The 23,476-nt window shown below is 44.4% G+C and overlaps 1 protein-coding gene across 2 annotated transcripts; it reads left to right on the top strand.

Moving 5' to 3' along the window:
- The first annotated feature begins 632 nt into the window (after window positions 1–632).
- CLDN18 (claudin 18) lies at window positions 633–18,973 on the top strand. 2 transcript variants are annotated; one of them, XM_036332471.1, is made up of 5 exons: window positions 633–852; window positions 12,918–13,082; window positions 14,651–14,768; window positions 17,548–17,658; window positions 18,802–18,973. In XM_036332471.1, the coding sequence occupies exons 1-5, from the start codon at window positions 633–635 to the stop codon at window positions 18,971–18,973; spliced, it is 786 nt and encodes a 261-aa protein (XP_036188364.1). The 2 variants fall into 2 exon arrangements, with proteins under 2 accessions (XP_036188364.1, XP_036188365.1); XM_036332472.1 differs by lacking the exon at window positions 633–852 and adding an exon at window positions 5,009–5,228.
- Window positions 18,974–23,476: the final 4,503 nt, after the last annotated feature.

The following is a 23,476-nucleotide window of genomic DNA, read 5'->3' as shown; positions in this document are numbered from 1 at the left end:
GAAACACACACAAAACAAGATTATTTATTGATCAGTTGATGACACTGTGACTCTCAGAGGCTCGCAGGAACCTAACCCTGTATTTCCCTAGGGGCAATGGTTCAGTATTTGCTAATTTAGTGTTCCTGGTGACTCTAGAACTTAACTGCCGTGATTAACGAGTACTTCATCCTGCCTCATAACCAGCGTTACCTAAGTTTTTAAATGAAAGTGGCAATGGCACTTTGGGAGGGCCATAGGATGAAGCCCGTTTATCTCCAAGCATTTCGTGGCTTTAGCTCCTAGAGGCCCTGCCTGGCCAACCTGCCGGGCCTTCCAAGAGTGCCCTCTGCACCTGCTTTACCCTCTACAGAAGGAAACCTGGCTAATCAGGAAAGAAACTCCCTCAAAAGGTAAACAGCGAGGAGAGTGTACCTATGGTGGAAAACAAATGGGTCTTGGTACCATGTTGTGGAAATTATCTCGCCTAGGTAGATAAAGGAGCAGGCTGAGCCCAGGTGGCACTGTTGAGTCCCCTCCTCCATTTCATGGCCCATTTGTGACGTATGCACCAGTCTGTCCCAGAAAACTCTCTCCCTACACCCAACGCTCTCAGAACTGTGTGGTGCCCTGTGTCTACGCTGCACCCCACCATGGCCGTGACCGCCTGCCAGGGCTTGGGGTTTGTGGTTTCACTTCTTGGGGTTGGGGGCATCATTGCTGCCACCTGCATGGACCAGTGGAGCACCCAGGATTTGTACAACAACCCGGTGACAGCTGTGTTCAACTACCAAGGGCTGTGGCGTTCCTGTGTCCGAGAGAGCTCTGGCTTCACTGAGTGCCGGGCCTACTTCACCATGCTGGGGCTGCCAGGTAAGGGCTGGTGGCGGGGAGGCTGGTAGGGGCCACTGGGCCTCTGCCTGAGGCACCATGGAGGGACTGCTGGGGAGGGAGGAGCAACAGCCCCCACCACCAGGGTAAGAACAAGACCACAGAAACCTTAGGGAGAGGAGCTTTCTGGCGCTGTCAGGATCCTGTTCCCCTCACTGGATGGTGCCCAATTCTCCCCAAGGGGCACATTTTAAAAATAAGCTCTATGTGAGCAATGGCACTGAGTCTCAATCACCCACAGTAACAGGACTGAGGGGGCCCAGACTTTAGCCCCAAGATTCTCCTTCCTGAATTGGGGACTGTGACTCTCTCTCCAGGCCCCCTTGTGCCTGGTCCCAGCTGCTAGGGAGATCACTTCGTAAGTCATGTAAATGTCTAACCACTATGCTGTATTCCTGGAACTAATATAATGTTGAAGGTCAACTATAATTGAAAAAATTAAATAAATAAATTTTAAAAGGAATAGACGATGTTTAGATAAATGATAGCACTTCTGTGTAATGGACTACTAATAAGCTCCTGTTAAAATACTATTTTACTCATATCAAACTAAACATTTAACATTAAATATATTAAATGGTGTTTACAAAGCTTTGGTTGTACATGTATGCAATTAAGTGAAAAGAGAAACATCAAATGGTATGATTTTTTAATCAGGTAAAAATTATATACAGAGAATGGATAAAAAGGAAGTATTACAAATTTTGTCTAGGATTTAAAATTATGAGTGATTTGTTAAAATTATCACTACTTACAAATTTTCTATTATGAGCACCAAAAGGTGGAATCAGAAATTAGAGATATTCAGGGTGGTACAAAAGTAGGTATACCGTTGTTTGTGCAACACAGAGTTTATCAAATAGTATTATTATTTATTAATTAATTACTACATTATTTAATGAAGAACTATAAACCTAACTTTGCCCCACCCTGTACAATGTGATAATGTATTTTTAAATTAATAGATGTATTGATTATTTTTATTACTAGCTTACTAATTTTACTCCTCCCATATTTTATTTTATATTGCCATTAGACCACCATTTTTGCTTAACTACCATACATGATCTATATTTATATTCCTAAAAAATGGTAAAGCAAAGGTGAGGGAAGTATATTCTCCAATATCAGTAAAATAATAAAAGCTCCTGGAAATTTGTAACTTGAAATGGCTCTGCCAGAACCATATTTAACCTTGAATATAGGGATGATTTTCCCTAAGAAGTCAGCAAAACATGTGCTCCATTTTTAAAATGATTAAACGAAGTAGTACCGACATTATTACATTATTGTTAGACAGAATCAGACCATGAATTATCATTACATATTATTATAATCAAACCATGAATTATCAGTATTGTTAGATCTACATTTAATTTAAAAAAACAAAAACAACACCTATTGCCATGAATGGGGAAGCCAGCTTTTCCCCTGCGGACCTTATTCACTCTTTGGAAATGGCAGCTAGGACAATGGTCACCTCACTTCAAAGCACAGAAACTCCAGGAAATGAAAAATCCCATCTTCCAGATGTTGTAAAACATAGTCAATGTTTATTTCACCTAAAAAAGCATGTAGCCTTACAACTTCTCTCTACTCATTCAGTATTTTGCCTACGTAGGGGTGGCTTTAGTTTATTCTTTAAAATTAACCTTCCCTTTGTCCAAAAAATAAAGTTACTGTCACCATCTCAAGCAAGAAAGAAAGCTCGATTCATTAGACCTAAATAATATTTCCCTGTCTTGAAATTTTGCATAAAAACATTTGCATAGGGAAATGGGAGTGAGAATAGATAACTTGTAATAACCTATTTTTTAATTTTTCCATTATCAGCTTATTATTTTAGTGATATTATAGTCAATGTGTTGGGGGTTGTCAGACAAAAGTAATAAAATGAACAACTTACAACCAAACTCTTAGAGTTCTCTTTATGAGTAAAAAGCCTGTGTCTTGGTTGAAATAAGTAAAATGGACTTTGCCCACAGAAACAGTGACAGAATCATTCCTGAATGACTCCAACATTTTCCAAACGAATTGGTCAATCCCTGCCCACCAGCAGAGACCATAGTCACTTTTGCTAGTTGTCCCCTCCCTACCTTTTTGATTTGGCCTTGTAGCTCAGTTCAAGGGGTACAGAGACAACAACACTATCACCTTAAGTCAGTGGTTCTCAACCTTCCTAATGCTGCGACCCTTTAATACAGTTCCTCATGTTGTGGTAACCCCCAACCATAAAATTATTTTCGTTGCTACCTCACAACTGTAATTTTGCTACTGTTATGAATCGTAATGTAAATATCTGATATGCAGGATGTATTTTCATTGTTCGCGACCCACAGGTTGGTCATATATGACTCTTGCTTACTCTCTTTTTGGGGGATTTCTGGCTCATACTTCATTATCTACTAACCCTGATCACAGAACCTAAAGCAAGGTGTGTGGTTGAGGGAAGTGTTGCCTCCATTCAAATTAGGAAGGAGACCTTTCATATTTGCTTTCTGTGTTTGCTGGGAATAAAGTCCTGAGAGCGGTGGTTGGGTGCACCCAAGATAACATTGAAATGTCCAGTTACTCAGCCTTGTTTCCTGGAGAACCTGTCCAGGTTAGAGGGGTGTGTATGTGTGTGTTTCAGGGCCTTAAAATATAGATTTAGAGAAATTCTAATTAAAATGTATCTAAATTCAGAGGCAAAATGCACAGCTCAATTAATTCTAAAAAAAAAAAATGTGTTGACAAAATGCAATGGCTGATGTCTAGCCAAGTCTCTCTTTTGCATGATTATATAATTCCTGATACTTTTATCAATTGCAGTGAAAATGTTTCTGCAAAATGTAGAAGATTGTATGCAAAATGTGAAAGGGCTTTGGAGTGTCCTAGTTTAGTCTCCATGTTACAGATGAAGACACTGTGACCTGCAGAAACTCAGCAGTTTGCCCCAAATCACCCAGCACAGCATGCGTCAGTGACAGTGTCAGGAGCAGATCCTCGGCCCCCCAGGAACCTATCAGGCCTCCAGTAACCGGAGTCCCTCCTCTGGCCTTTGTGGAAGCTTCTGTGACTGCCACGTGGTCTTCATGTGCTTCTTGTGGCATGAGGTGGGGGTCAATAGGATACCTCATGTCTTTTCATCCCAATTCCTCTAGGTCAGTGATGGCGAACCTATGACACGCGTGTGTCAGAGGTGACACGCGAACTCATTTTTTTGGTTGACTTTTCTTTGTTAAATGGCATTTAAATATATAAAATAAGTATAAAAAATATAAGTCTTTGTTTTACTATGGTTGCAAATATCAAAAAATTTCTATCTGTGCACAGCACCAAAGTTAAGTTAGGGTTTTTCAAAATGCTGACACGCCGAGCTCAAAAGGTTCGCCATCACTGCTCTAGGATTTGGCTGCCTGTTCTCAAAAGTGGGGACAACTTAGTCTGACCCTAGTTCTCTCTATGGAAATAGAGAAAGAACACCAGAGAGGACGTTGAGCAGGGAGCTCCGCCTTTGCTGATTTAAAGCATCTGTGGTTCACTAGGACAAGTTCCTGGAACTGTTTGTACCTCACTTGACTCACCCCCCCAAAAAAAAATATGGGGGAAATAGTAACACTGCCCTGCCCATTGCTGTAAGATTAAAATGGAAAGCTATAAAGGAAAAGTGGTTTATGAGTTGTGAGGAGAAAATCTGAAAATCTGGTTTACGATGGAGATTCCTGGGCCATTTTTCCAAAGTGAGGTCAGCCAGGTGGTTTCCTGAGATGAGCGAGGCCCAAAGGAAGGGCTTGTGGGGGTTCTCAGCGGTGGGCACCAGCTCTTTCCCCGGAGGGTGGCGTGCTGGGGGCAGAGCCAGAACCAGGAATGGGGCCGGGCCTGGGGGAGGGCGTCCGCTCAGCCCGCCCTGCTCTCAAACCAGCGGGGCCGCGCAGATCAGCAGGACAAGTGCCTCTTGGGGCCGCTTCCCTAACAAATGAGAAAATAATGCCCTTGAACCAAGAGTGAAACTGAACTATCTAAGGAAAACACTGTGAGCAAATACCCAGAGCTGAGGGAAACCGTCTGATTCGCGCGGCTCCCCTCCGGAGCACGGTAGGCGCACACCTTCCACCGAGGAAGGCGGCGAAGGCCAGAGTGCCAGAGGCCCGAAGCCATGTCCACCACTACGTGCCAAGTGGTGGGCTTCCTCCTGTCCATCCTGGGCCTGGCGGGCTGCATCGCCGCCACGGGCATGGACATGTGGAGCACCCAGGACCTGTACGACAGCCCGGTCACCTCCGTGTTCCAGTACGAAGGGCTCTGGCGGAGCTGTGTGAGGCAGAGCTCAGGGTTCACCGAGTGCCGGCCCTTCTTCACCATCTTGGGCCTTCCAGGTAGGCGCTGGGCGGGACCCCCGGCGGCCCCACCAGGTGAGGGCGGGAAGGGGCTGCGAGCTCCCACTGCAGCCAGGAGAAACCTGGGAACAGGTTTGGCTAAGAATAGAATGTGTGACCAGGAGGAGTTGGCCCCAAGTCAGAGAGGGCGATATCATAGGGGAGAAAAATCAGAGAATTCATACTCGTCAAAGGAACTGGTCGTGAGGGAGCAGGTCACGAAAAGGATGGGTCGGATGTAAGGGCGTGCGCATGACACCAGAACAGACTAGGGTTCCTCAAGGAGGAAATGAACTGCGTGCATGTATGTGCATGTGACTTGCTCCTGCCTGCACATACACAGGAATAAGAAAGTAGGATGGTGACTATTACAGCCAAAAAGTTGAGTTGATTTTATTTCATTTTTTATTCAATTTTTCTTTGAAAAGTTGGGTCTCTGTAGGTGCTAAATATATAGATAGATAGCCATTAAATTATAGTCTGTTCTGCATTTATGGTGAGAAGTTCTGGTATGCACTCCTAAAAAACAATGTCTGTCAGAATATAACTATATAACTGTGTACTGTAGCTTTGCCAAGTTGATACATTAACTATCACAGGCATCAGGCATGTGTTAGGACAGTGAACAGTGGATGAACGCATACTTCACTGAATGAAACCCAAAAGGGCTCAATGTCCTGAGCTTCCCTCCTAACCCCATTCTGATCTCAACTCTCCTCCTGTTTTGATGGCCTGGCCCACTTACTTTGGTTCTTATTTACTCTACCTTCTCCTTATCCTACTGGATCAGGAGTAAGTGGCAAGTATGTTGACCTGGAGGACAGACTTCACCATTCCTTGAATGCCTGCAGCATTCAAAGTTTATGTGCCGTAATGTTTCACTTGATTCTCATTTTTATGGCTTGGTTTCTATGGTTTAACTTGCCTCCCCATTTGGAGTATAGATTTCTTGTAGAGTAGATAATACTTAAAATTTTCTCCATCAGGGTTCAGGTTTAAATTCAGAAAATACATTCAGAAATTTAGAGGTATACAGGATGAAGAAACTGGCAAAAATTATTCACTCACTCTTCAATGATTTGAAATGAATCATTTATTCTAAATGATTAACTCATTCATTCATCTATTTTAGTCCACCCATCCATCCATCCATAAGAAATATATAATTATAAAACTATAATTATATTATAATAATGTCAGAATTTAAATATAATTATAAAAGTGACATTCTTTCACCCCTGAAGATGAACTAAATACACATCATAGGATATTATGGGAGCTCTACTTGTGTTTAAAAAAAAAAAAAAAAAGAGCCCTAACTGGTTTGGCTCGGTGGATGGAGCGTTGGCCTGCGGACTGAGGGGTCCCGGGTTTGATTCTGGTCAAGGGCATGTACCTTGGTTGCGGGCACATCCCCAGTGGGGTGTGCAGGAGGCAGCTGATTGATGTTTCTCTCGCATAGATGTTTCTATCTCTCTATACCTCTCCCTTCCTCTCTGTAAAAAATCAATAAAATATATTTTTTTTTAAAAAAGAGAGAAGAAGAAGAAAGAAAAGAGAAAATAAAAGGTCAAGCTAAATGGCTCTGAGGAGTGTCCAGAATATGAGTTTGGTGAGGACAGGAAAATGGTGTTGGGTTCTGCCTCTGAAACAAACACCTTGTGAATAGATAGATGGAAATAAATGTGCATGAAACTGTTAAGAACCTGCGACGCCCTTGAAATTGAATTGAGAAAAGCAATTTAACTAATTCATCTTTATTTTTGGAAAGAAATAGAAGATGTGTGGCCGAGTAGAAGAATTGGGCTATGTATTCCATTTTTGGAAGCTACTTGTATTGCAGGATCAACAGGACCACAGACTACATGGAAGACCTGCTTAGGGAAGCAGGGGAGGGCGAACCTGGCCAGAGGGAAGAAGGGAACCCTATAAGGGAGAGACATGCTGTAGTGTGAGGGGAGAGGTCAGAAGGGACTTGCAAGACCATGGATTGTTGAACTGTTAAATGAAGAAAAATGACTGACCTCATATTCAAAATTAAGGCATGACATCCCATGACTTTATGCTTCATAACCTCTCCACAGAACCTCACCACATTATCAACCTCTTGCTCTTTCTTTATCTTCCCATATGTGGAGCTCCCAAATATTTCCACTCTTCTAGTTGGCCAAGCCCATTTGTCTTTCCGGTTTTACTGAGAGAAAGCCTGCTCCTCTCCCCCTTGACATTTCTACCCTCTGTGGAACAAAATCCCCTCTCTCTCTTCTGTTCAAGGCCGGCCTCTCCACCAGAGCTCTATAGGCCCCACACCATCCTGTCTGGTCATCCAGCTGGTCAGTCCCTCTCCTTCTTGCCTCTTTCATCTCTCCTCCTGACTTATGCTTATATCCTCCTTTCCTGGAAATCTTCTCTTGGTTCTGGTCATTGTCAAATTCTGTCTCTCCCTGTCCATTAATGATACTTTGGGCTTGCTCCTGGATACCCATTGTTCCCACTGCCCAAATGCCCCACCGCCACCACCACCCCAAATGCCATCTCCACAAATCTTCACATATGTGAGGTCCAGCTCAAATACCACCTCTTCCCTGAAGCTTCTTCACATCCTCATATTGACTAGGATCTCACAAACCTTTGTACCAAACCCAGAGCACTCTGATAGCAATGAGCATATTCTGCCCTCATGACTCTGCTCACAAATCCAAAAGCTGAGAAACCGAGGCAGCCATTGAAAAGGTGTACCCCAGCCCTGCCCATCTGGGTCAGGGGAACAGGATTCCACCAAAAGCCAGGAAAGACATTTCGTGGGACTGGATTGGCAGAAAAGGAGATGGTTTAAATCTTTGATAAAATCTAAAGCAAAAATCCTTAAGGTAAAAAACTATAAAACTGCTCTTAGGAACCTTTCTAAAGGAGCTGCCTTGTTTGCTTCTTCTTACAATTGGCTGTTTCACATAAAGTCTAATGCTCATCATCATGTAAAACCAGCTTGTCTTTCCCCAATGTATGGCAGAAGAAACTGGCGCTAGGAGGTGAACTGATTATAAGTTGTTTGTACAGCTGAAATGAGATCTGCAAGAACCGCCTAGTCTTTGGTCAAGCTGCATTTCCTTTCTTAAAAAAAAAAAAAATGTGTTAGCCTTTTTAAATATGTGGGCAAACATCTAAATGTGTAGACACTATTGTACATGGAAGGAAATCCCACAGAGAACTGAGGACACATCTACAAAGTCCAAGAGAACCTGTATCTTGGATATAAAAATGCTTGCCCTGATTTCTCATGATCAAAGTTATGTAGAAATCTGAATGCCTCCTCAGCTTGTGGTTGTGGAAGTTGCTGCTTGGATAGCAGGGCAGTCACCCACAAAGCTTCAAGCCCTAGCATGGGTTAGTCACTGGAGGGTCATCATTTGTGGAGGGGCCACCCATTATGAGAGTTGGACCCCATCTTAGAGGTGAAAAGAAAGGTCAATGACGATGTTAGCCACCTACACTGACTCATCCATCAGCCACCTCCCTTGTTCATTGCCAGGTGATCCTGAGTCCATTTTCCCTGATCTTCCCTCATTCCTTGGTCCAGGCCTTTCTCTTCCTTTTTTTTCTCTCTCTCTCAAATCTTCTTCCCCTATTGCCCTTTATACTCCCTCACCCATGGCTTTTTCAAATCCTCAACCATGTTTTGTCACCAGGAGAGAGGATTCAGGTTTGTACATAGTTAGTCCAAGCCAAAGCCATGAGGAGTTGGAGAGGGGTAACTTCTTTTTAAAGAAGGGAAGGGAACTGGTATTTACTGAACCTGGCTTAGTTCTATGCTGGTGCCAACTCGCATCTGATCCTCACAATACCTCTATGAGAAAGATATCTCTATCCCATTCCAGAGTTTAGGAAATTAGGTTTTAGTGAAGTTACATTACCTGCCTAACAACTTACCTGGCAGCACCCATTCTGAAGGATTTCTCGAGATACAAAAGACCTCCTATTGGTTCCCTGGGATCTATGGAAAATCTAGGCCTTTCACCTTGTTCTGAGGGGCCTTGCCTCTGAGGTCTCACCTCAGACTTCCCTCCTCCAGGCTCCTCTCCTCTACCAGCCCTATCAAAGGCCCCAAGTCGGGGCCTTTGGCTCCTGGTGACTTGCTGTGTCATCAGCCCCACCCTCACCCTTAGCCAGCTCAGTGATGTCAGCCACTCAGTTCCTCTCAACTCCCCACTCTGAGCACCTCCTCCTGAACTCCCTTGAGGTCAATTTTCCCAAGTTAAACAATTGAAATTTTGTTAATAAACAACTAAATGAAAATCTCTAGGGGTAGGGCCAAAACATTAATATTTCTTTAAAAGTTTCCCCAGGAGATGCTAAGGTGCAGCCCAGGTTAGGAACCACACCTGAAGGCATCTGGCTTATCAGTTCATTTTAGGGGAATAAGAAATTTTGCAACACGGAGATAGCAGGGCAGTCACCCATAAAGTTCCCATTTTTCTGTTTGCTTCTATCAGCCCTGAATTCTGCCCACCCTTCATGTCTGATAATGCCTCATTGTTCATTGAAAAGAATTCTATAGTCACACCTTTGGTGTGAGGAATCAATCTATAGAACCTGTTGACTCACTGGTTATCGGCTGATAAGCCTATGACTCTTGCTCAGAATCTATAATAATAAAAGCATAATATGCTAATTAGACCAGACAGCCGAATGACCTTCCTGAGAACCTTCCAGACGAAGCCGAGGCTGCGAGGGCCGAGGCAAGCCGCCGCGACTGCAAGGGCCAAACCCCTTGCACGAATTTCATGCACTGGGCCTCTAGTATCAAATAAGAGACAGAGTGGCTAAAAGAGAAACCTACCTCCTTTAGGGGCAGTTTCTCTTGTTATCTATCTATGGAAAAGGATTAGAATCCCAGTTGGTAAAATCTTCTAACTAGAAAGGAAGTTCGGGTCACAACCATCTATCACCCTGGTTTTTATTAGACATAGGGGAATTCTAGCAGTGAGTGATGGAGAACATTTCCTCCTACTTCCTTGCATCTGCCTCCATCACATTGTCCACTCTCAGAAGAACCTCCCAAGGGGTCTCCAAAGCATGGAAGACTTTGGTCCATCCATCCAGACTGAATTGTGGTTCTGACAATGGCCCCACAAGATATAAAACAAAGTCGTGTCTTTTCCAACTGCAGGCTAAAAGAAAGGGGTAGGAGTAAGCTAAAAGGAGATTCCAGATATAAAAAGGAGCTCAAGATCTGGGTGGACCCGTAGTTCAAAGCAGGTTCTAGTGTTCATCAGAAATCCAAAGGTCAAGAAAGAGCAGGAAAGAAGTGAGGACGTGTCATGCAAACCTGACCCCAGCAGAGGCAAGAGGGCATCTGAAAGCCTAAGGCAAAGGCTGACTGGGACAATCTGGCCACAGCTCCAGTACCTAGGGGCTCCTATGGCACACCAGCAGCGACTCTTCACATCAGGCAAGCCCACAGTGCTTCCACCTCCCACCTGCCAGCATTGCCTTCCCTTCTCATCCAACAGTGTCAGGGAAGGTCACGTACCTCAGCCATAGCCACAGCACACAGGTGATATGTTTTCAGGATCAAATATTAGAATCACTCAATCAAAAGAGATTCGATGACCTTATCCTTTCCAAGAGTGTGGGATAAGAGTAAGTTTTAATAGATGAGAAAAAGACATCTTTTATACTACTTGGTTAATTATTGTTTGGTGGGTTAGCTAGTTGGATGCTTGATTGGTTGAGCATATGAATGTGTTGTTTGACTATGGGAGTGCACCAACATGTGCTAGAAAGATGGAAATGAATACACTAGTAGGTGAAGCATGCTTGCATTTGCCAATAAGGAAATGAACAGGATGTTTGTTACCAAAATCCTATGGGGCCAGGAAAGCCATCAGGCAAGGCTTGGGAGGTCACAGGTGACACACTAGAGCCCTCCTGGTTTAGGAATCGATTCAAGGACCACTCCAAGGCTCTCATGAGTTCTCTTTGCTTAGTGGGGTTACCATGGCTCTAGCATCAGAATTCAGCTGCAGGTCCAAGATGACACTGTGATCAATTCTCCCAGGAATGAATGGTCAGATCACAGATGATTGATCCATACCATAAACCAAAACATCTACTTTGAAACTATAGGTGCTAATAGGACCAAGACTGATCATGGCTGCTTGTAGAATCCTCTTCCCAGGAGAGAAGCAAAGTTAAAACCAGAAGTTTTTTTATAGAGAAGTGAGTCAGAAGCTAATAAATGGAGGTCAGCCCAGCCGGGTGTGGCTCAGGGTTGAGCATCCACCCAGGAACCAAGAGGTCACCAGGTCGATTTCCAGTCAGGTCATATGCCCAGGTTGCAGGCTTGAACCCCAGTAGGGGGCATGCAAGAGGCAGCAGATCGATGATTCTCTCTCATCATTCCTTCTCTTCTCCCTTCCTCTCCTTCTCCCTTCCTCTCTGAAATAAATAAAAATACATTTTTAATAATAATAATAAAAATAATAATAATAATAAATGGAGGTCAGTGGCACAGAACTAGAGTAGCTGGATACCATTGTCCACAGGGAGCTACCTGGTGGAAAAGAGCCTCCATCCCTCAGATACTGCATAAGGCTCTTTAATGAATCCCCCATGATCTCCCTATCCTTTTTCAATATATGTCATTTCATTGCTATGACAACTAGAGTAGGATAGAGCTTTCTGCTTTGCTCCACACAGTTCTTTAGTCCTGCTCTACTAGAACTGTCCAAGCTAGGAGCCTTTCTCTCTGGAAGACATCAAGCCTTCCTTTTGTAAGATTCATTATGCTTGCAATGGACATGTTTACTGACTGTCTTTCCCCACTTTGGTAGAACCTCCATGAGAGCAAAGACCATGTCTGTCCTGTTAATTGCTGCCATCTTGTGCCTAGTCATAGGGCTCAGTAGAAAACCGTTGAGATTGATCACTGCACTTTAAGGACATCCTAGAAATCATTGAAGGTTTCTAGGGTGTCCTTAAAAGGAAGGTCACTGCAGGAGAGCCCCAGCAGGACTTACGACTTCCACTGATCCTGAAAAGGAAACTGCTGGTCAACTGTGGTCATGTTGAAAGGCCTGAGATTGATAGAGTACCTTTTTATAAGTACCCAAAACTTACAGTTCACCATGGCCTTAGTCACCCCCTTGGAAGGAGGCAAAAATACAGTGGCCTTGTTATATCACTCAGTGGCCTTACTTCATTATATGCTATAAATGAATTCTGGGTTTTCCTAAAGTCGACACACAACTATATGAAACGTTGAGCCCTCATGGAAAGACTAGAGAAGACAGATGTTTGGGTTAGAAGTCAAAGCAACCCAGTTTTACTATGAGCTCTACCAATAATTTTTAATGTCACCTTAGTCACACCATTTCACTTTTCTGGTCCCCAAAATATCAAGCTTTAAAATAAGGACACGAAATAGATAAATTCCGTGGACCCTCCCAGCTCCAACTGTCCATAATTTTCTCATTCTACAGGCATTTGCATGCATGTCCTTCATCAATCATAGGATTGTAAGTGATGGTTTTGCATTTCCCACACTTCCACATCCCTTGACAATAACAAGGTTCACATCATGGTTTATGGATTTGCTGTTCCTCAGAAACTCAGTGCTGGTTGGTTGTGGTTGCTGGGTTTTATCAATCATGTTGTCTGTCTGCTTGTGTCTTGCCCCTTGACCCACAGCCATGCTGCAGGCGGTGAGAGCCCTGATGATCGTGGGCATCGTCCTGGGTGCCATTGGCCTCCTGGTGTCCATCTTTGCCCTGAAGTGCATCCGCATTGGCAGCATGGAGGATTCTGCCAAAGCCAACATGACACTGACCTCTGGAATCATGTTCATTATCTCAGGTAAACTAGGAGCCTGGGGTTCCTGCTCCTAGTTCCCTGACGTGCTTCTGGGAATGTCAGAATCATTCTGGCAGAGGAAACACTGCTTCTAACTATTGAGCATAGCTTGCGCACACTTCAGAGCTTTGCACACTAGGATTGCAGCAGGGATGAGGAACCTTTTTTCTGCCAAGGGCCATTTGGATATTTATAATATCATTCGCGGGCCATACAAAATTATCAACTTAAAAATTATGTTATTTATTGAATTTCGAGTCCCGTCTGCTGTTGCCTTGGCAGGGCCAGACCAAATTACATAGCTCTTGGGCCAGAGGTTCCCCACCTCTGTTTGGCAAAATTATAATGAGTGCTAATGTCCCTCTTAGCTGCCACCCCAGTCCCATTATAAGAGACTGGAGGCCCACTGCACGAAAATCGTGCAGGGTTGGGGGATCCCTCAGCCCGGCCTGCACCCTCCCGCAGTCCAGGAGTCCTCGGGGGATGTCCAGGAGCTGTAGGACATCCTTAGTGCTGCCGTGGAGGCTGGAGAGGCTCCCACCACCGCCATTGCATTTGTCAGCCGTGAGCCCAGCTTCTGGCTGAGCAGCACTACCACTGTGGGAGTACACTGACCACTAGGGGGCAGCTCCTGCATTGAGCATCTGCCTTCTGGTGGTCAGTGGGCATCATAGTGACCGTTCAGTTGATTTGCATATTAGCCTTTTATTATATAGGATTCACAACCCTAAGGTAGTCATGTGACTCAACCCCTAAAGGCATTATTTTGGTAAGATTCTAGAAAATGATTTTAAGAGAAGAGTTCTTAACATTGTCAAAGAACCAGGCCCCAAATGTTTGTACTATTTTTTTAAAATATATTTTATTGATTTTTTTACAGAGAGGAAGGGAGAGGGATAGAGAGTTAGAAACATCGATGAGAGAGAAACATCGATCAGCTGCCTCCTGCACACCTCCTACTGGGGATGTGCCCGCAACCAAGGTACATGCCCTTGACCGGAATCGAACCTGGGACCCTTGAGTCTGCAGGCCGACGCTCTATCCACTGAGCCAAACCAGTTAGGGCCAAATGTTTATACTATTAACCATTGGTTCTAAAATGCATGCAAAATCTCTTTCTGCACATAGTCAAATCCTTCCTTAATTAGAGAAATAAGAGTGTCCAAGCATCTAGCACAATGTCTAGGACAGGGGTGGGCAAACTTTTTGACTCAAGGGCCACAATGGGTTCTTAAACTGGACCGGAGGGCCGGAACAAAAGCATGGATGGAGTGTTTGTGTGAACTAATATAAATTCAAAGTAAACATCATTACATAAAAGGGTACGGTCTTTTTTTTTTTTTAGTTTTATTCATTTCAAACGGGCCGGATCCAGCCCGCGGGCCGTAGTTTGCCCACGGCTGGTCTAGGACATAGTGGGAATTCAATAGTCGATGCTTGGAATAACTGTCTGTATAGGAATGGAATGTTCTGAAGCCTATTCCTCTACACTCATTTAAGTATACATTGCCTCAGAAACATTGTGGTCACTTTAAAGCTGACTCCAGAGCTTTCTTGTTCTTTATCTACAGGTCTTTGTGCAATCGCTGGAGTGTCCGTGTTTGCCAACATGCTGGTTACTAACTTCTGGATGTCCACAGCTAACATGTACTCCGGCATGGGTGGGATGGTGCAGACTGTTCAAACCAGGTAACCTCCTAACCTCAGGATTCCATGGTGAATATTGTTGTAGAAATCCAATTAAACACATATGCCTAATGTGACTGTCAGTGCCTGAAATAGCAAAAATTTATCAGAGGCAACCATGCCATATCGTAAATCAACAATGATCTGTAAATTCATAACCTTCATTTCAGTGAAATATCCTTGGTGATATGACTTGAGGCTGATCTGACATTTGCACTGAAATACAGTGACAGTTCACGATATTTATCTAACACTCTTACACAGGCCCCATTGTGGTGGCCATGAAAGTGGCACTATTAACCAAGGCATGTAAATGAGCATCAACCCGTATCTCTAGTCCATGATGGGTACCCGGCTAGGGACAGGTAAAAGATTGAATAGAACTGAGCAAGATTAGTGAGAAAAGTAATGTTTCCATCCTCTTTCAGCTTGACTCTTTCTCTTGTTCATGAATTCATTCATTTTACAAATGTATTGAGCACCTACTGTGGGCCAGGAACTGTTCTGAGTGCTGGGGTAAAGACAAGTTCACAATTCTCATGGAGGTTATGGTGTAGCAAAAGGACATGAAACCCAGCTATAAATTGGTATCTGAAGGAGGGCAGAACTTTTAAAAGATGAAAAAGCAATTCTAACATGTGTATTCATTTAACAACTTCAAAGGGACATTTCTCAAAGTAAGAAGCAGCAGCAAATCCCTGAAGGAGAAAGACCTTGTTCTGAGAGAGCAATGCAAATATTATAGCTAATAACCGGTCATCTCTGGAGTAAATACACTTGGTATTTCTTCAGCCACACCATTATGGGATACAGACAGGGTATAAGGACATGATAAAACCATTTACTCTCTGGCTCCCCTGGAACTCCTATCCCCATCCATGTCCCTGCTTTGCTTCAAGGAAGTGTAACTGCCTTTATCAGCCTCGATGGTCCCCCAGGTTCTCTTGGTTACATTGGTTCAAGGAAGTGTAACTGCCTTTATCAGCCTCGATGGTCCCCCAGGTTCTCTTGGTTATATTAAGGACAGAGAGACAGATTAGGGCGTGGGACAAGCAGAACAGGGAAGGGTGGTCTCAGGTGAAGTCTTGGACTCAGCCTGATCCTAGGGAGCTGTGGGGTCTTTCCTATTTCAGACCAGCCAGCCTCTGTGCATGTGGGGAAAGGGACTCCAGTGGCTGACCCAAAGCCAGAACTCAAGGGAGAGTCACAAGGACCGGCAGGTAAAGGCAAAATAACACAGGAGCTGGGGGAGAGACACAGAAATGGATAAAGGGACACAGGGGAACTGGGCAGGGCACCATTGTACCTGCTACACAGAGATTTTCTAATGCAAACACACTTACATCACATACACACAAGGGTCTATTTTTTTCACCTTCTTATAAAAAAAATCAGAGCTGGCGACACTGGGCCCTCATTCTCAGATGGCAACATCTCTGCAGCTGAGAGGCAGCTGCCCTTTTAACTGGGGCTCACACTCTCCAGGTTGCCACAGTCCCCACTACCCTCAAATGCCCAACTCTGAAATCATTTATCATCACATTTATGGTTTTCCCCTCCATATAACAGAGTTAAGAAAGTGAAGTATTTCCTTACACCTAGCCCACTTTGCTTATTTAAGTTTCTTACCTGTCCCAGATAGGTATACACGGTTGCTAACCCTGATCAAGAGTGTCTAAGTTACCCTAGCGGCTAGGGTGGTCAGCAAACTCATTAGCCAACAGAGCCAAATATCAACAGTACAACGATTGAAATTTCTTTTGAGAGCCAAATTTTTTAAACTTAAACTATATAGGTAGGTACATTGTTATTAACTTAATTAGGGTACTCCTAAGGCTTAGGAAGAGCCACACCCAAGGGGCCAAAGAACCGCACGTGGCGCAGTTTGCCCACCACGGCCCTAGCCGGTTTGGCTCAGTGGATAGTGTTGCAGGCTCGATCCCCGGCCCCAGGTCAGGGAGAGCGCAAGTGCAGAGGCAACCAATTGATGTGTCTCGCCCACCTGGATGTTTCTCTTTCTCTGTCTTCCCCCCTCCCTTCTACTCTCTCTAAAAACAAAATCAATAGAAAAATATCCTCAGGTGGGGGTTAACAAAAAATTAATAATTAAAATGGGCAAATTAAAAAAAAAAGTGTCTAAGTTGAGGAAGGCGACCTCATCCCTCATGCACAGAGGATGGTGTAGTTTGTGATTAACAGGAGGGCTAGGGAGGCAGAGTGGCCCGCGTTTGACTCCTGGAAATGCCATGTTCTTCCTGGGTCTTTGGAAAAGTTAACTAGCCTCTCAGAGCCTCAGTTTCCTCATCTATAAGATGGTCACATCAATTTGTTCTTTATGAAGACGGTACTCCTCCCTACACGGATGGTTGCCGGGATTACGTGAGGTAGGTGAGATGAATGCTTCCTGGACCACAGTAAGAACTCAAGGGACCAAAATTCCTTCAGAAATTGAGACCGATTCTCTCAAACTTCTCTGGTTAAACTGTCAAGCCCCTCCCCTTTGGCGACCTCAGTGATCTAAGAGGTCCAAGAATCCTGCAGCTGAATTGCTGGCTAGCTCAGTGCCGATGCTATGCTCCAGGGCACCTGTTCAGTTGGCTGTGACCCAAAGGCATGTGTGTTCAGGAGGCGTGGGCAGGGGTAGGTGTAGAATCCAAAGGGGAAACAGAGAGGACAGGCATGGCCAGATGCAGTGGGTGGAACCTGGGGAGTTGAGTCAATACAAATATATTTGTAATGTCTCAAGCTTTTCCACATTCATAGCCATCATCTCCCCACTCAGGTACACCTTTGGTTCGGCTCTGTTCGTGGGCTGGGTCGCTGGAGGCCTCACGCTAATTGGGGGAGTAATGATGTGCATCGCCTGCCGGGGCCTGGCACCCCATGAAACCACGTGAGTTTCCCCATCCCAATGTGATCAGAGGTCTGATTGGGTCCATTTTAACATCTAATTCCCAGCCACAATGATCAGTCCAGGCATATGGAGTAACATGGTTGAGCATGAACCTTGTCTTTTATGGGGAATAGAAAAACGGGAATAGGAATATTTCTACCTCAGCACATTTAGGTGCAATCCTATTTGAAGGGGAAAAACCATCCGGGGTTCCCTCTGGCTCCAGTATTCTGTAACTCAATGGCTCTCAGCTTGGAGCAATTTTGTCCCCAGGGGATATTTGGCAACATCTGAAGACACTTTGATTGTTACAACTTTGGTGGGTGGGGGGATAGGTGACACTGGCATCTAGTGGGGGAAGGCCAGGCAAGCCCCCACAGCAAAGAAGCATACAGCCCAAATGCCAATAGTACTGCTCTTGAGAAACCTTGCTGTAGCTCCATAAATGGGCCCGGAGTTGAAGACCTGGATCACCGTCTGGCCCTGCTGTTAACTAGCCCTGCGACTGCCAGCAAATCATTTGCCCTCTCTGGACCTCTGTTACCTCACCCATAAGCTGAGCCAAGTAGAGGAGTTGGGCTGCATGGAAGTACCTTCCAGCTCACAAATTCTATGATTCTTTGGCACAACCATGTTCCCCTGGACACTGTTTCTGGTTCAGCTTCACTTTAATTCAGGGGTGGGGAACATTCGGCCCTTGGGCTGTATAAGGCCCACAAAATCATTTGGTCTGGCCCTGCCAAGGCAGTAAGGGGTGAGTTAGTTAAATATTTGACCAAATATAGCAGGCTAATTTTTAAGTTGACTTCTTTTTTTGTATGGCCTGCAGATGATGTTATAAATATCCAAATGACCCTTGGCAGAAAAAAGTTCCCCACCCCTGCTTGAATTGATTAACGGAGGGAACTGGTAGTCAGTAACTACCAGCTCTACTACAAAGCAAGAAATTCTGCTCTACTGCAGAGGTCGAAAAACCAGTGTCCCAAAACCTAGAGTGACCAATTCTCTCAGTCTGCCCAGGTCTACGGGTTTCTTGGGACACTGGACTTTCGGTGCTAAAACTGACACATTCCAGGGTAAATGAGGTGCTTTGTCCTCCTACCAAATACGTCTATGATCCTGGAATGTTTCTTTGTCTTTCAGTTACAGAGCCGTGTCTTATCACCCCTCGGGCCCCAATGTCGCCTATAAGTCCGGAGGTATGAAGGCCAGCCCTGGCTTTGGGCCCACCACCAAAAACAAGAAGATATACGATGGGGGTGCTCGCACAGAGGACGAGGTACAGTCTCATCCTTCCAAGTATGACTACGTGTAGCGCTCCAAGACACCTGACATGGGCAGAAGAAAACCCCAAGTAGAGCTCACCCAAAAAACAAGGACATTTTACCTTGATCCCTGATGGCTTTTGACTCCCTGCTGGAAGTTAGAAAAGCATTGATTTCACCTATGGGGAGGCCAGATGGTCTTAGCCACATGTCTCTGTCTCTAAATATTCCATCACAAAACAACGAGTTATCAGATACGAATTAGAGCCTATAGCTCACATTTTCCAATCCTCTATTTCTTTTTTTTAATATCTTCCTAATCTGATTATAGAATATGGTTTGAATTCCTATCTGACACTTGAATGATTTAGACAGACTCTCCCTCCTCCTTCTAGCCAATAGCCCATTGATGATCTATTTCTCAACTCATCCTCTGCCCCCCCACCCCCCGCCCCCAACAATTCTGAAAGGAAAAAAAGAGAGTCTGTTAAAAGATATCATTTCCTGCTACTTTTGCCTCTACAAACACTGATTGGAGAAGAGGAGAGAGGGGAAATATATTTGTAATGTCTCTAGCTCATTATCTGAGTTTTCTTATCCTGTCATCTTAAATGGACCAAAGTGATTTCAGTTTGAAGAAAGCAACCAAGCTTTTCCACTTCTTTTGGCATCTGCTCATTCCAGCAAGACTCTCCCAAGGGTTTCCTGAGCCCCCCCCACTGTGAGTCCCCCTTCTGTCACAGACCAGAAAGCATCCCTAGAAGAACGAGAAGAGGTTGTTGTTGTTTTTTGCTTCTCTAAATATATTTGATATTCTACATATAGTTAGAATAAATAATGTATTAGTAAAATGATACACCATCTCTGTGAATTAGCCTCACTGCAACGCATAGATAAAAAAAATGAAAAACTAATTACTTTGATGTTGTCTATATTGTACTCTGTGAAAATCACACTTAAGTCAAAATTTCATAAAATGCTCACTGATCCTAATTCCCTTTGAAGTCTCCAGGACTCAGATGAAAATGATAGAATCAGTGTAACCCATATAAAAACCAAATAATGGAACACAACAGGTCTAGGAAGTGAGTTGAACTAGTTTTGTTGTTGTTGTTATTTCAAGTGATGAGCATGAATTTAATGTTATGTTTCCAAGTGCTACATGTCCACATTTGCAGGGCTACAGGCCACTGTTGGCTGACAGTAGACTCACTTGGCGCTGTGGTCAGCTTTGTTACCCAGAGAGCAGTTCCCTTCACTAAACTGACCTACAGTGTTTAGACCACTGAATGTTTAAGAGCTGAAAGCTCTTTGCAGCCACACACTTTCCCTGTGTTTACATCAGAGCTGCAGAAAGCCTACATTCTTTCCAGGCCACCAGGATTCCATCCCAGCACCAGAGCTAGAATAGGCCCCCTGGAAAACTGAGGTATGGGTAAGGGTGGAGGGGATCTGACCATTGAGTTATTATTTGGGGGGGAAGGAGAGTGGGGGAGGGAAAGACATGTCCTAACTCAATAGTGCATATAAAAGTGACCTCCAAGAAGATGGGTGAATATTCAGAGGATCTTTAGGCTGGACAGACTATATCTGGGGAAAGACCAGATCAGGGCCCATTAAACAGAAATGAATTGTGTTCACTAAGAGACCCTTCTGACTGAGCTATCAGTGGTTTTAGATAAAATCAAATAGAGTACGCATGGAATTCGTTGTCTAAGCTGGGGTAAATGATGAACACATAAATTAATTCAAAAATAAAAAGTGGGGGTGGGGGTGGAGGAAGAGGAAGCTGAGCAATCTAGGGCATGGAGATTGTCAGGAGTCCTCAGGATTTGAGTTGAAAGCGTCGGGGCACAATGAGCTCTCTCCCTCCTGCCACCAGAAAGTCCCTGGTGGGGTGTGAGACACTGGGGTGTGGCTCCGTTGGGTTTTAATTAGCATAGTCTCTGTGTAACACTTAATTGTTTAAAAGTCTCCAGGTAGTTAGACTGTGTTTTGTAATTTTGTTTTGTTGCTCTCTCATTGTATATGCATTGAATATTGACCTGCATGTTTTGTTACTTAAATATTAAAAACAGTTAACTGCCGAGACCGGTTTGGCTCAGTGGATGGAGCGTCGGCCTTCGGACTGAAGGGTCCCAGGTTCGATTCCGGTCAAGGGCATGTGCCTGGGTTGCGGGCACATCCCCAGTGGGAGATGTGCAGGAGGCAGCTGATCGATGTTTCTCTCTCATCGATGTTTCTAACTCTCTATCTCTCTCCCTTCTTCTCTGTGGAAAATCAATAAAATATATTTAAAAAAAAAAAAAAACCAGTTAACTCACATTCGGACAGCTTCTGTTCTTTTTTTCTAAGCTCTGGGAAGTGGAGGTGGGAGTCTTGGCACCTCAAAGCTGAGTGCATCTCCCTGGAGCGTTTCTGCTGGCACTGAAAGTCCTGCATTCCAGGGAACCCCTGGGCCCCCAGCAAGAGGAAATCTGGTCACCATGTGCCCAGGCTCCATAGCGAATAGAAAGACATTCCAACCAGGGTGGGCCTGGCTCCACACCTCACTCTCTTTCCACCTTGTCAGAGTGAGTCCCACTAAACAGGCAAAATACACACATACATATGCAGGAAAAAAGAAAAGAAGGAAGGAAGGAAGGAAGCAAAGAAGGAAGGAAGGAAAGGAGTAAATCTACTTTAAACAAAAAAGATATTTGCTTATTAAGCCAAAAAGCATAATACTTAAAACAACATGATACTGCCCTAGCTGGTTTGGCTCGGTGATTGGAGAGTGAGCCCGCGGACTGAAGGGTCGCTGGTTCAATTCTAGTCAAGGGCACGCACCTTGGTTACAGAGTGGATCTCTGGCCCTGGTCCTGGTCGGGCACGTGCAGGAGGCAACCAATTGATGTGTCTCTTTCACATTGACGTTTTTCTCTCTGTCTCTCCCTGCCACTCTCTCTAAAAATCAATAGGGGGAAAATACCTTCCAGTGAGGATGAACAAATAAAAACCTAATACCATAAAATTCCAATCATGAATTCTCAAGTTTAAAAAAAAAAAAGTAAAGCAAGAGCAAATCTATTGTAAATGGTGGGCAGACAGATGGCAGGGATGAGTGAAGACATCAGGCTAGCTGGTCCCTCTGAGCTGACACATTCCGCCTCTGCAAAGCACTGAGTACGCTGTGCAACGTGTGTGTACTTTTAAGGCCTTCTGGACCAAAGAGGACTATGGTGTGATGCCACCTGTTAGGACAGGGAACGGCCCAGGATCCCCAAAGTGTACTGTGTGCAGGCGGGTTTGGGCTGAGGTCATTTCATGTCAGCACTAATCTTAGGCGGGAGCTCCCAACACTGTCCGGGATCTGAGTCCGTTTGCACCACCATTGAGAGTGTTCCCATTCCTTTCTTGTCTCAAGTGGAGCTGGATCTGACCTGCTCACTCTGGTCTCAGGCTGTTGACCAGTCCAGGCTTTCCCTGTTATCAAAGCTGCCGCCTTGGGCACTTGTTGACAATAAAAAATAAAAAAAAAAACTTATTTATTTTGTTCAACAAGCCAACTTGAATTTCCCCAAAGAATTTTTTGAAAAGTAAAACATCAAACATATTAAGCATGTGGGATTCTGCTGCCCATACTTATTGCCCCAAGGAGGACTGTTGCCATGGGAATGGCTCTGTAAGGAGAACGGAGCCGGGCTGAAGGTGAATAAAATACCATAATGGAGCACAGGCCACCCAGCCAGCCAGCCCCTTATGCTTCTTGGAGTGTTTACCCAAGTCTTAGGAGTTAAATCATAATGAAGAGAGAGTGAGAGAAACAAAAATGTCCCACTGCAACAAACACGTTGAGGGATGGGGGTGGGAGTCAGCATGTGAGTGGAGATGTGTTGAAAGTCAGCAGTGAGTATGACTGTATCTTTTCCTGAAGGCTGGCAGAACCCTCCAACCAGTAGCTTTTGTGTGGACAGACCCGTCCCAACCGTCTGCAAAGGGGCACGGCCAATGGAGCAGACAGAACTCAATGAAGGGTTCACCAAAGAATTGGTGTCAGGATGACCCTCGTGGTCTCTGGCAACAGACTCTGAGACTCTGCATGGCTCATTCTCTGTGACCCAGCAGTCTCATTCCTCGGAATCTGCCCAAAGGAAATCATTCTGACTCTTAAAAAAAAAAAAAAAAAGGTTGTGATTCAAGGCTAAGAAACTATATGTGGAAGGATGGTATGTGGAAAACGTGAAAAGAAACTTGGCACTGTTATCATTCTAGAATAGATACATGTTTTCCCCGGTGCAAGGAATCCCACAGAAAATGGTGCACAAAAGCTGAACAAAGATAAAGCTTTGACTTCTACAAAAGCAAAATGCAATCCATACAAACGAATAAGTTCTCCAGTTGCAGAATTTGTAAAAGTTCTGTGCACTGGCCAGGTTCTCATTACTGCCAAGGGCTTATGTGCAAGAATGTGTGGGGAAAAGGTTTTCTCTTATTATTTTTGTTAATCCTCACCCAAGGACACGAAATGGAACCTATAACTCTTCAGTCTATGGGACAATGCTCTATCCACT

Source organism: Myotis myotis, unplaced genomic scaffold (genome assembly GCF_014108235.1).
Source record: "Myotis myotis isolate mMyoMyo1 unplaced genomic scaffold, mMyoMyo1.p scaffold_m19_p_13, whole genome shotgun sequence".
NCBI lineage: Eukaryota > Metazoa > Chordata > Mammalia > Chiroptera > Vespertilionidae > Myotis > Myotis myotis.
The sequence above is the reverse complement of the archived record's forward strand: the minus strand, read 5'-3'. Positions and strand labels throughout refer to the sequence as shown.